Below are 13,050 nucleotides of genomic sequence, written 5' to 3'. Positions count from 1 at the left end.
GGCGGTCCTCGTGGCGGCGGCTGGTGGGGCTGGGGCTCGCCCACGCGGCCGGCGGCTTCGGGGCTTCAGCTTGCTCGCGTGGCGGGGTCGCGCGGTTGCGGGGCTCTAGCTCGCCCGCGTGAATGGGGCTTAACCGCGCGGCTGGCGGGGCGGGGCCCCAGCTTGCCCGCGTGGCGAGGCCTGCGGTGGTGGGGCTCCAGCTCACCCGCAGGACCGGGCCTCGACCGCACAGCCGGCAGCGGTGGGGCTCCAGCGCCGCGAGCTCGCCTGCGTGCCACGGCTGAACCGCCGGAGGTGGACCTGGCACTCGCCCGCGCCGGAGGTGGACCTTGTCTCTTCTCCTCTCCCACTGCCGGCGTCGTTCTTGCACGTGAAGCTCGCCCGCGTCCCAGGAGGGACCGCCCCTGTCCGTCGAAAAAAGTGGGACGCGGAGTCAAGGAATCTCGAGCGAATATGCCAGGTGCACATGACAGCATCAATCCTAGATCCATCCCATCCCGCCCCTAGAAATCCCACCAAGCCCTCGTTTAGTTGGCCCGATTCGGCGCCGGCAAATTCACTGTAGCGCCATGTAGCGCATTGTAGCATTCGTTTGTATTTGGTAATAATTGTCCAATCGTTGACTAATTAGGCTCAAAACGTTCGTCTCGCAAAGTACAACCAAACTGTGCAATTAGTTTTTTATTTCGTCAACATTTAATACTCCATGCATGTACCGCAAGTTTGATGTGACGGTGAATCTTCTTTTTGCATAGTGGCCAAGTTTGGATTTCCCAAACAAACACACGATTACACAGCGATGTGAAAAATCCAATGAATTTTTTTTTGCTAAATGTGACGAAATGCATTAAATTTCCAAATAACTGTTATTCTGTGGAGGAAGTAGCAAAAGACAAATACACAAACTACAGAGGCACCATGTGCACGTGAGAAAGTAATTAAGCACAGCACACATCACTTTTCATCATCACTCCTGTTTCTTGGGTGACTCGAGCGCGTCGACCGGCATGAACTCCGCGACCTTCTTCGCCGCTGGGCGCGCGGCAAGGCCCTCCCACCAGGCGTTGACGTGCGGCAATGCCTCGACCAGCGTGGCATACTCGGTAGCCATGAAGTAGTGCATGATGGTGAAGGGGCTGAGGTCGGCGACGCTAAGGAAATCGCCGGCGAGGTACCTACTCTGGTTCAGCCGCGCCTCGTACACCTCTAGCACCTTCTTCAGCTTCTCCACGTTCTCATCGACAGTCGCCTGGTTGCGCTCGCGGCCGAGGAACGACGCGAAGATGCACTCCACCACGATGGCGATCGCCGCCGGGCTCAGCTGGTGGGCCTCCACTTCAAGCCATATGTCTACCATGGCCGCCTGCTCCAGGCTGCTGGTGCCCAAGAGCTCTGGCTTGTGCTTGCGCAGAACGTGCCTCGCAATCGCACGGGATTCTGAAAAATAATACATATCACACGTTTTAGAGCTCGTAGAATCAAAGCAAAATACTACCTCCGCTCCATTGTAAACTGTATTTCACTTTAAATTTAACATCTACTCCTATATGTTCAAAAATAAGTGTATTATTAAAATATTGTTGAAAAAATTAATAAACTAATGTGACCATGTGGGTGTTGACATATTTTTTACAAACTTACTTAAAGTTGAAAAAGTTAACTTAAGATAAAACTATGAATTACTCCGTCCGTCTAAAAAAATATAAATCTCACATCGTAAAGATTTAAATAATCTTAAAAAGTTAAATAATCTTAAATTTGATTAAATATATAAAAAATTAGTATTTATTATGTGAATATTAAAATATATTTCCAAATAAATCTATTTAAACAGAATTTTTTTTGACCGAGGGAGTAAAATCTGGAAAGAATAAGGAGTAGATAGACACGCCCGATGGATGATGATGAACTTACCGAAGAGCGTGACGTCGCCGTCCTCGAGCACCGGCACCTTCCCGAAAGGCTGCAGCAATTAAGCACAGGAGCGGCGTGTCAGTCGGGGCCGATGAGCGGAGTGAAAGTGAAACCAACAAGCAAATTCATGGTGGGTCGAGGGATGGAGGCACGTACGTTCCTGGCGAGGTGCTCCGGGCGGTGGTGGTCGCCGGCCTGGCGGCTCATGGGGACGAGCTCGTAGTCGACGCCGGCCTCCTCGAGCGCCAGCAGAGCCCGCGACACGAACGGCGAGATAGCCCACCCGTATACCTTCACCGCCGGCGTAGCCATGGCTTTTCCTAGCTCAGCGAGTGATTCCTTGTGTAATCTACGCGCAAGATCGATCCGACGATGCAGGATATATCAAAGATCAGCAGCAGCGGGAGAGGAGAGGAGAGATCAGAGACGACGCTGGCTCTGGCGCTGCTGCTTGGGGGAGAGGAAGAAGAAGGTTTGGAAGAAGTGAATTCGTATTTGGTCGACGGGAGGGTGAACGCGTGACGTCGTCGCTTACGTACGCAGTGTCGCAGACTAGTCAGGTGCGAGCCCGTCACTGGCAGTGGAAGGCAAACGGCTCCATCGCCGAAAGGAAAATGATTTCTCACACTTTCCTGGAAATTCCTATCTTCACTCGTATCAGCTCCTATTACAGTAAGTTAGAAACATCCAAAAAGTAGAAAACTACCAGGATCTGCAACTGATTTATCTTAGCCTATGCTGAAACGATAGTGTCAAGGCCAGACTGACAGCAACTTATGAAGCCCAGTGCACATTGCTAAACGTGATTAAACCAATCTAATAACACAACAAAAGAACAACTTTTCGTGGGAAAAAACAGAAAAAAAACAACTTCCTCAAGTCATTTTTTAGGAACAAAACAACTTTTGCCGGATGTTTTTTTTTTCAATCGAGTAATTACTATCCGGATGAGTAATTCCTAGAGTCCGATCCTTTTGAGGAGCGTACTTCGTAGAGTATGATCCGGATTTTGTTCTAGCTTAGATTTTCTTTTCAGAGTCCGGCCGATCAGTTTTTTTAATGGAGATTTTTTTTACCGGAGTTTGGTTCTGCGCTGGACGATTCCTGTGGATGCTTTTAGGTGTAGAGAAGAGATAATTTCTAGTAATGAGTCAGGTCTCTTTATAAATTGATTTCCAGGTGTAGTTGGCAGGTGACTCATTTTTTAGCAGCCTGTTCGGGAGGCCGTAAACGATCGTGGATTATTTACTGCTGGCTGGTTTGGTGTGAGAGAAAAACACTGTTTCCGGCTGAAAATTTACGATCGTTTACGAGCAAGCGAACATGCGACTTATTTGTTAGATAGATAAAGACAGATGATTTCTAGAGTTGGTTGGTTAGAGGCTATCGCGAAAACCACATCTAGACAAAAAAAAAAAAAGTGACCGTGTGTAGTAGCGGCCATCTGTCTAATTCGATGACGACATCTGTTACACAGCGATATGAAATCCAATGAAATATTTTTGCTAAATGTGATGAAATACATTAAATTTCCAAATAACTGTTATTCTGTGGAGGAAGCAGCGAAAGACAAATACACCAACTACAGAGGCACCACGTACACATGAGAAAGTAATTAAGCACAACACATCAGTTTTCATCATCACTCCTGTTTCTTGGGTGACTCGGGCGCGTCGACCGGCATGAACTCCGCGACCTTCTTCGCCGCTGGGCGCGCGGCAAGGCCCTCCCACCTGGCGTTGTCGTGTGGCAATGCCTCGACCAGCGTGGCATACTCGGTAGCCATGAAGTAGTGCATGATGGTGAAGTGGCTGAGGTCGGCGAGGCTAAGGAAATCGCCGGCGAGGTACTTGCTCTGGCTTAGCCGCGCCTCGTATACCTCCAGCACCTTCTTCAGCTTCTCCACGTTCTCGTCTACAGCCGCTTGGTTGCGATCGCGGCTAAGGTACGACGCGAAGATGCAAGTACACCACCTGCTCCTATACGTTCAAAAATAAGTGTATTATTAAGATATTGATGAAAATTTAATAAAACTAATGTGACCATGCAGGTGTTGGCATAATTTTTTTAATAAACTACCTAAAGTTGAAAAGGTTGACTTAGGAAAAACTGTGAATTACTCCATCCGTCTAAAAAATGTAAATCTCACATCTCAAAGATTTAAATAATCTTAAAAAAAGAGTTAAAGAATCTTCAATTTGACTAAATATAAAAAAATATTTATTATGTAAATAGTACTGGATTAATCATGAAATATGTTTTTCATAATAATTGTATTTAAAGAGATTTCTTTTTTTTTATCGAGGGAGTATAATTTGGAAAGAAGGAGTAGATATACGACACGCCCGATGGATGATTGATGAACTTACCGAAGATCGTGAGGTCGCTGTCCTCAAGCACCGGCACCTTCCCGAAAGCCTGCAGCAATTAAGCACAGGAGCGCCGTGTGAGTCGGTGAAGCGAGCGATGGTCGATGAGCGGAGTGTTGACGTCGAAAGTGATCCGAACCAAACACCAACAGGGCTTTAGTCGCCTGGGCCGCTACGGACCGAAGAACGCAGCGATGATGTCACTCTTTCGCGGTGAAGAACGGAGAGGTTTACAAGCAAACCACCAAAGGATAACCAACGTGCTTACGTGACGAAGAACCAGCTAGTTTTCAGGCAAACTAGCAAAGAAACCGTCGAAGCTCTCGCCCGAGAGGGACCCCGTCAGGGCAAGGACATCGCCGGGTTGCCCTAGATCGGTCAGCCAGCCTAGGGTGCCATCCTTGGTCGTTGGATCAAGAGATGAACATCATGGGGGTTGGAGGAGAGAGTAAAAGAGTTGGAGTAGAGATAGTAGATTGATTTGTTTGTCGATTGGATAGATGGGAACTCAATCAACCATGATCCTCTCATATAAATAGAGGGGGTGGTCTTATCCCAGTAAGAAACCTCTCCAAGCCTTATTTTCCAAGTTTCCCACAAGTTTAGAACAGTTCGGATCGGAATCCAAAAGACCAGATCCGAACAGGGTTTTTTGTTAGGTTTGTCTGAAGTCCCGACTTGGATCGGAACTCCCGACAGTCGGCACTCCCGACATTTGTCAGAACTCCCGACGTGGGGATAACACCAGACTCCTGAGTAGGTTTCTTCAGGTTTCCCAGAAGTCCCGACACCTATCGGAACTTCCAACAGTCGGAAGTCCTGACTTGGGTCAGAAGTCCTGACTTGGGTCGGAACTCCCGACAACGAAGCATCTTTCTGATGGCGTAACTACTTCATCCGGAGTCCGAATTAGACGTTCCATATATGTTTTTTGACCGTCTCGATGAGAGGAACGCAATGGTGAAGTCCGTTCCACATTTTGACAACTTCATAAAATGGACAATTTTGGTTGTCAACATATGCCCCCCTGTTTTCAGGTGAATGATGCATGAACCTGAAAACACCTGTCAAAACAAAAATCAAACAGCGACAATACCCATCTCATCGGCTGCTCAGTGGCTAAGGGCGATGTATACATCGTGATTTTTGTTCTAAGGGCGATACATGTATCGGCCATTGTTTGGAGAGCACTTAGGCTTTTTGCCAAACATTTGGAGAGTACTTTTTCAAATACCTCCCGTTGATTGCTCTTGTGAGACGTTCACCTTGCAATGTCTCTAGCATATAAGAATTTTCGAATATGATTTTGATCACTTTGTAAGAACCCTCCCAATTGCCAAACTGATTGCTCTTCGATCCAATTGGTAGTATGGTTTTTCACACTAATTCTCCCACTTGGAAGTATTTACTCTTGACTTTCTTGTTGTATGCCTTGGCAACTCGAACTTTGTCTTTCTCTATTTCCTTGAGAGCTTTTAATCTTACATCAGTCACCTCATCGATATTATCCATCATCAAATCATGATACATAATAGCAGATAAATCATTTTGTTTAGCAAGCTTGTATGCATCCAAATTTACTTCGACAGGCAACATGGCCTCTTGACCATATACCAACTCAAAAGGAGTAACTTTTGTGGCACCATGCCTTGAAATGCGATGTGCCCATAGAGCTTCAGACAAAACTTCATGCCACCTCCTTGGGTTTTCCTCAATCTTCTTTTTGATAAGCTTGATCAAAGTCTTATTACTAGACTCAGCCTGTCCATTAGCTTGAGCATAGTATGGAGATGAATTGTGCAACTTAATCTTATATAATTCGGCAAACTCCCTCACCTCCTTAGACACTAATGATGTCCCATGATCTATAGTTAATGTTTGAGGGATGCCAAATCTATAGATGATATGCTTAGTGATGAACTCAATTACCTCCTTGTATGTCATATTTGATGATAGGATGAAGCATAGCAGCAGGCACAAGCTGAATATTTCCAAACTTCTGACACTCTTCGCAACCTTTGTAGTAACAAAAATAATCGGCCATCATAGTAGGCCAATAGAAACCGGCTCTACGCAATAACCACTTCATTTTTGGGTCCGATTGATGCGTACCACAGATGCCTTCATGGACTTCTCACATAGCCACTCTTGCTTGATCAGATCCTAAGCACTTGAGCAACAAATCTTCGATGGTTCTCCGATAGAGCTCATCATTATGCAACATATATTTAAAAGCGCTTCGCCGAACACCTTATCTATCCTAGCACTTGGATCACGTAGATATCTCAACAAGGGAGTCCTCTAATCTTCTGAATCGGCCCCAATATCACTAGAAGTTACATTGAACCGATTTGGGAGCTTCTTGAGCGAATTGACCAGGCTGGTCACAGGGGAGTGGACTTAGCCGACTTGGTGAGCCGGCCTAGCCGACTGGGCTACAGCAGAGAGGGAACCTGCATGGGAAAATTTAGATTTTCATGCATCGACTGTTCTTGAATATGAAAATGACACCCACCTGCATCATAGCCAGATGTCTGTTGAGCTAACATGTTGATCTTTTGATTTTCATGCCTCGGGATATGCCGAATTCAGAATTCGGCAAAATAGTCAATAATATCAAGACAAGTTCTTAGTGACCCTTCTAAACATTAAAATTCACCAGCAACTTGCTGTACCACAAGCAAGGAATCACAATAGGCTTCAACATGTTATACCCCATGGATTACAATATGGCCAAGCCGAATAAGAAAACTTCACATTCGGCTCAAATGTTGGTGCAGATATAATTTTAATCGGCTTGATGTCTCCAACTGCACCATTGTGAGAAATAATGATTATGCCAACACCTTAGCCTTATTTGCAAGCCGATTAATCATATTGTCACATCCATGAAGTAAATCAAAATGCATATATCATGCCCCTCGGTCCTTAAAGCCATCAAAGTAAATTCCTTGGGGGCTTTCTAATAGCACGATGGTCGCAAGCATTCATCGGCTATATTTCTATGCTAAGGGCGATATCAAAATATCGGCCATATGAATTCATCCACACGAGCATGTATAAATATTTTGGCTCTTGATCATCGATAATCAAAATAATTTGGCAACCCTTCATAAGATATAAAGATCCAAACCAAGGGATCAAAATAAGGAGCTGAGGGATAACCATGCATATCAGGGGATGAATTCCACATAGGCATAGGCAGAGAGTATGTATGATGCCATGACCAATGATTTTGATGATTTGGTGCAAACCTCTAACTTGGCAATTGTTTCTTCAATCTCCTCTCCTTTGCTTTTGTTGCACCACTTACTTGAACATCATCCTTCTAGGCTTGAATACTTCCATTAGGAATCCCATGTCAAGCCTTTTCCTTTCAGCTTCTCTGCACTAAGCTTCTGTAACTTCTTCTCTTGCCACTTTGGTAAATCGATTGAGCATATTGGTTTTATTTCTATTTTGGACAGTGGCAAATCTTTCTTGATTTTCAGGCACTCTCACCTTCTTTTATTCAGATTTGGCATCTAGAATATCAATAGATGATTTCCCCACTTCTTTGTCATCAATAGTCCAGATTTTTCAGCAATGTAATGGGCTTTTCAATAGTTGAATTCAGATCTGAACTTTTCTTCTTCCAGCCATCATACTTCACGCGGTAAACTTGCTTTACCACTTTCATATTCGGTTGAGCTCCGGACCGATTTTGATCAAAACGGTCTTTACAAGATGATGATCTCTCTGAATATCTAGGAGATGCATACTGTGGGGGATATGACCCCTGGTACCCACAAGACAATACATGGGCCACACCCCAAAGGTGGCCCAGCCCATAAGATCAAGGCGTGCACTGCAAGACTACAAGAAGATGTGATTTATTGTATAATACCAAATATGATATTTTCCTTGTAACCCTACCCCTCTAGAGTATATAAGGAGAAGCAGGGGTCTCCTAGATGGGATATATCGAATCTGATATACAATCAATATAAAATAACAGAGCACAGGATGTTGGGTGTTACGTCAAGCTGATGGCCTAAACCTGTATAAATCTTGTGTCTTGTGTCTCTGTTACCATCTGGTTCGTATCATGCGCACCTCCACTGATTCATCTACTACCATGGGTATACCCCTTGGTAGACTGTCGACCAGATTTTATCGACAGTGGCGCACCAGGTAGGGGATGTGCGAGCTGATTCCATGGCGAGCCAGATGGTGTACCTCAAGATTAGCATCACATTCTCGGCAAGATCGTTCTTCGATTTTGCACTGGAATTTCTTCATCGCTATCATCTGCAGCGATTCGCTTTCTGGTGTACCTCGATCTACAGGGCACCAGGCCTAGTGCGACCGCCTCGTCCTCCTCATGGAGCACTTCATCGAATCGTCAGCAACATCATCGATAAGCAACGCATCCAGATCGAGCCCGACTTCGACACGAGGGGATCTGCTCTGACCAACTCCCCTAATCCAAGACACGGCGTACGCGTGGTCTGTTAGCGGCGGTGTACGAAGCAACTTGACCCTTGCTAATCGGATCTGATCCCATCGTGATGCTTAGCCTGTCTACGACACGATCCAATCTGGCTCATGATTCACGGGCATGCAAGCAAATAAGGAGCCACCGTACTATATCTTACGAAGCCATGCAAAGGAAGCATATACGTGGTGTATAGGGCCATGCATCAATGGAGTGCGTACACATGTATATGTCACCGTTCATGGCATAGCATGGATAGACCGATTCCCTTGCTTATCTACGTCCTCAAAGACCCGGCATCTACTCCAATCAAGACAGGGATATATGTCTGTCCAGCGATACTCTAGACAAGTCCAAGCTAGATCACCACACAAGCCAACGACAGTGACGAGTACTCCGGCAGCGACAAAGGCTGCTCCTACTGCTCCTACACCATCGTCGATCGTGAGCTGCCCGAGTCATAAGCGAGCCACCTACTCCGACATCATGACACGCTACGTCAACGATCTCTCTGAATCTGCTCTGCCTAAGGCCGACCACTAATATAAGGATGACGTCTCCCGGACTACTCGCTCTGATCACCTGCTACATCGCAATGATGATCGCCGCGTAGAATGGTGCTATGATGACCGCGACCGCCGTCATGACGACAGGCTGGAAAGCTCGAGGGCCAGGCAATTTCATCGCTGCCGACCATACGTTATGTCTAAAGATAAGTACCTTTTTTATATATGAATATTTAATAAAGTTTTTGCCATGATGTTTCTTCAAACTATTCTTTACATGATTATTCTCCAAATGACTTTTCTCCATGTATACCATCTTAAAGATGACATACGCTTCTGCCTCAACGGCTCCCCGAACAGCCACGTTTACGCTTGTGCTCTCCAGAGATGGCCCTATCTCTGGCTTCTCCCTACACGTGCACGAGCGCCTGCCCTCTGCGTTATGGGTGGTCGACAGCGACTCCTCGGTGATGCTTGTCTTCCTACACGTACATGAGCTCCAATGCTCCATGTTACGGTTTATGGGCTAGCCGGGGCTGGGGGGCTCAACCAACAAACTAACGGCTCTGGGCAGTTTATATTAAATATAAACACATCTCCAAAGAAAACTTAATGTTTATAATATATTTAAGATATTCTTCATCATATCGCCGACCAGCCACGTTCTCACTTACGTCACCAGAAACAGCCTTGTTCTCGATCTCACTCCTACACGTGCACGAGCGCCAGCCCTCTGCGTTATGGGTGATCGGCAGTGGCTCCTCGGCGACACCTGTGCTCTTACGCGTAAACAGGTGCTAAGCACTCTACGCTATGGAGTATGGGCTAGTCGGGGCTGGTGATGCAATACAGAACCAACGGGTAGAAAGATACTCATATTTAAAATATGAACACTACATACAAATATAATGTTTATCTATTCCGCCCTATTGCCTTCATCGCTGAGTTCATATATTTATTTTTACATCATGTACTACTCATTCTACATATTTATTGTAGGATCATTGTCCAGGTGGTCGCACCACCTGGCCTTCGAACTTCTCCGCTGATCAACTGGTCGGACCGCTAGGTTTATGGACTTCATCGCTGACCAGTTGGTCGGACTGTTTGGCGTTCACTTCTACTCGGCGCTCACTTCGCCGCTGACCAGTTGGTTGGGCTGCTCGGTGCTCGATTCTTCGCCAATCAACTACTCAGATTGTTCGTCGCTTCATCATCAGCCACGATGGGGGCTCGCCAGCTAATATGGGGACTCCTCGGCGTTCGAATTCTTCGTGCAAGCGTCGCCAGCTAAGCTAGAGACTCCTTGATGTTCGAATTCTTCGTGCAAGAGTTGCCAACTAAGTTGGGGACTCCCTTGGTGGTCAGATCTTGCTACGTCTCATCGGTGTGCTATCAACTTACTCCATGCTGTTTGAATCAAGGTGCTGATCTTGGGTAGCACGTCTGGGGTCTTGATACGCACATGACAGATGACATTGGTAAGCTTTCAGATTTATTTTCTTTGACCCTGCTATAAGATTTGTTCTTCATCTTCCAGCAGACTTGGGGACTAAGTGGCTACACTTCACCTAGCGGTCAATGTAGTGCTCTTTTCTTGATTTACCCTCCTTATTGATTAAATCATGGATGATTCCTCGCAAACAGAGTCTAAGTGGTTACACTTCGCCTAAGGTGGAGAATTTTCAAAATTTTATTTTGCTCCCCTTACATCCTTCTGGCAAGCCTTACTTGGCTAAGTCCGAGATCGGTTAACCTCTTAAACTAGTCAGCTCCTACTTTCACCGCTCAAGTCACCGGTTACACTGGCCGGCTATGACTTTCACCGCTTAGGTCGCCAGTTTAACTGGTCGGCTTCGACTTTTACCGCCCAAGTCACCTGTTTAACTAGTCGGCTTCGACTTTCACTGCCCAGGTCACCAGTTTAACTAGTTGGCTTCGACTTTCACCACCCAGCTCACTAGTTTAACAGGTTGGCTTCAATTTTCACCATCCAGGTCATCATCAAAACTGATTGGCTTCGTGTTAAACTGCTCGGACTTGATCAAGACAGCGTCGCCAAGCAGATACAAGGAGCTCAGGGACTAGCTATGGGGGATATGACCCTCGGTATCCACAAGACAAGACATGGGCTGCACCCCAAAGGTGGCCCAGCCCATAAGATCAAGGCGTGCACCGCAAGGCTATAAGAAGATGTGATTTATTGTATAATACCAAATAGGATATTTTCCTTGTAACTCTACCCCTCTAGAGTATATAAGGAGGAGCAGGGATCCCCTAGACGGGATATATCGAATCTGATATACAATCGATACAAAATAATAGAGCACAGGATGTAGGATGTTACGTCAAACTGACAACCTGAACCTATATAAATCTTGTGTCTTGTGTCTCTGTTACCATATGGTTCGTATCACGTGCACCTCCACCGATTCATCTACTACCGTGGGTATACCCCTCAGTAGACTGCCGACCAGATTTTGTCGACACATACTCGATGTATTATGGCCTAAAATATGATGGAACATGTGCCTAGTGATCAAATTAGCCCCAATATGAATAAGGACACAAATATATGGGATGTGGTCCATAAGACATGGAAATTGGCTGCTCAAAAGGAGAATATGTTGCTGCTACGTGAGATCTATCTCCTTGCCAATTCCACTCTTTAGACTTGTGCTTTGGAGGTAATTTTGATGATTGGACTTTCTTTGGCGGATTGGCGATATTTGCTTCTGCTATCTTCTTGTATTTAGATAGAAGTTCCTCGAAGCTGAGCTTCGGCCTTCTACTCTTCTTCTTGTCATGGCCTTTACCTCTAATAGCTTTGTGAGCATCCTCCTTCCCTTCCCCATTTTGATAGACATGCTCCAAAGGAGGATTCTTAGCCAATTCTCCTTGCTCAACGGGATCAATCGACCTTTGCTTCAGTCGGAGAGATTTCACATGCCCCCCAGTGTCTTCTGGAATTGTGATAACTTTGTTGTCCTCTAGAATATTTTCTATTTTTAATTCATGTACAACAACCTTGTCTTCACTTGAGGGATCCACATCTCTCTTTTGGGCATTTGAGCCTTGAGCTTTGAGTGAATCGGCTAATGTAAGCTGATTTGAAACCCGTTTGCCATCAAGACCAATTGAATTCAATTGGTCTATTTGTTGAGCTTCAAAAAATCTCAATCGTCCTTTATCAATGGCCGTTTGGATCACTCGACGAAACATATTGCAACTAGAGGTATTATGATTAGAAGAATTGTGCCATTTGCAATATGTAAGCTCTTCTAAATTTATAATAGATGGCAAAGCATTGTGATCAATGATTCTAATAAAATTATTCTTGAGCAAGATATCAAAGACATGATCACAAAAAGTAAAGTTAAAGGTGTACTTTGATTTCTTTAGTCGATTCTTTTGTGAAGTCGGCTTTAAAGCTAGGCAAACGAAGTGATCAGAATTAACATCAACCCATTTGGCCACACCTTTGTAGTTGCTTTTGAGAAGCTTTAGCTTTGACAAACTAGCACTATCGGCCTTGCTATATGGCACAATGTGTTGGGCGATAGAATCTAAATTTGTTTTGTCATCAACAAATAAATTGCTATTCTCAATCGGTCTATTACAACAATTAGCAAGGATATCTCTAATAGATGCAGAAATTGAAATAGTATGACTAGATTGGAATTTGAGCAAAATATTTATATTTTCTACCTTGTTGATCATGTTGGAGAAGTGCACAGTCCTTGATTTGAATGATGTTACTCTTCATTTCCAAGACAATGATCAA

General features: G+C 45.1%; 2 protein-coding genes across 2 annotated transcripts; both read right to left on the bottom strand.

The window, feature by feature from the left end:
- Positions 1-833: 833 nt before the first annotated feature.
- LOC136513497 (glutathione S-transferase 4-like) lies at positions 834-2,406 on the bottom strand. Its single transcript, XM_066507490.1, has 3 exons — positions 2,071-2,406; positions 1,915-1,963; positions 834-1,437 (listed from the first exon to the last, which is right to left on the bottom strand). The coding sequence occupies exons 1-3, from the start codon at positions 2,224-2,226 to the stop codon at positions 968-970; spliced, it is 675 nt and encodes a 224-aa protein (XP_066363587.1). The 5' UTR covers positions 2,227-2,406; the 3' UTR covers positions 834-967.
- A 1,150-nt stretch (positions 2,407-3,556) lies between these two features.
- On the bottom strand, positions 3,557-5,879 carry LOC136510461 (glutathione S-transferase 4-like). Its single transcript, XM_066504895.1, has 3 exons — positions 5,693-5,879; positions 5,338-5,347; positions 3,557-3,893 (listed from the first exon to the last, which is right to left on the bottom strand). The coding sequence occupies exons 1-3, from the start codon at positions 5,877-5,879 to the stop codon at positions 3,557-3,559; spliced, it is 534 nt and encodes a 177-aa protein (XP_066360992.1).
- Between the last annotated feature and the right edge of the window lie 7,171 nt (positions 5,880-13,050).

The sequence above is a fragment of the Miscanthus floridulus genome, chromosome 16 (assembly GCF_019320115.1).
Source record: "Miscanthus floridulus cultivar M001 chromosome 16, ASM1932011v1, whole genome shotgun sequence".
In the NCBI taxonomy this organism is placed as follows: domain Eukaryota; kingdom Viridiplantae; phylum Streptophyta; class Magnoliopsida; order Poales; family Poaceae; genus Miscanthus; species Miscanthus floridulus.
This window is presented reverse-complemented; position numbering and strand designations above follow the sequence as displayed.

Bases quoted from the DNA above. Each gene is read 5' to 3' on its own strand.
- LOC136513497 (XM_066507490.1), bottom strand. From the start codon at position 2,226: ATGGCTACGCCGGCGGTGAAGGTATACGGGTGGGCTATCTCGCCGTTC. The intron at 1,964-2,070 runs GTACGTGCCTCC...TAATTGCTGCAG, and splicing joins CGGAGCACCTCGCCAGGAAC to CCTTTCGGGAAGGTGCCGGT. The intron at 1,438-1,914 runs GTAAGTTCATCA...ATTATTTTTCAG, and splicing joins CGGCGACGTCACGCTCTTCG to AATCCCGTGCGATTGCGAGG.
- LOC136510461 (XM_066504895.1), bottom strand. From the start codon at position 5,879: ATGTTGCCTGTCGAAGTAAATTTGGATGCATACAAGCTTGCTAAACAA.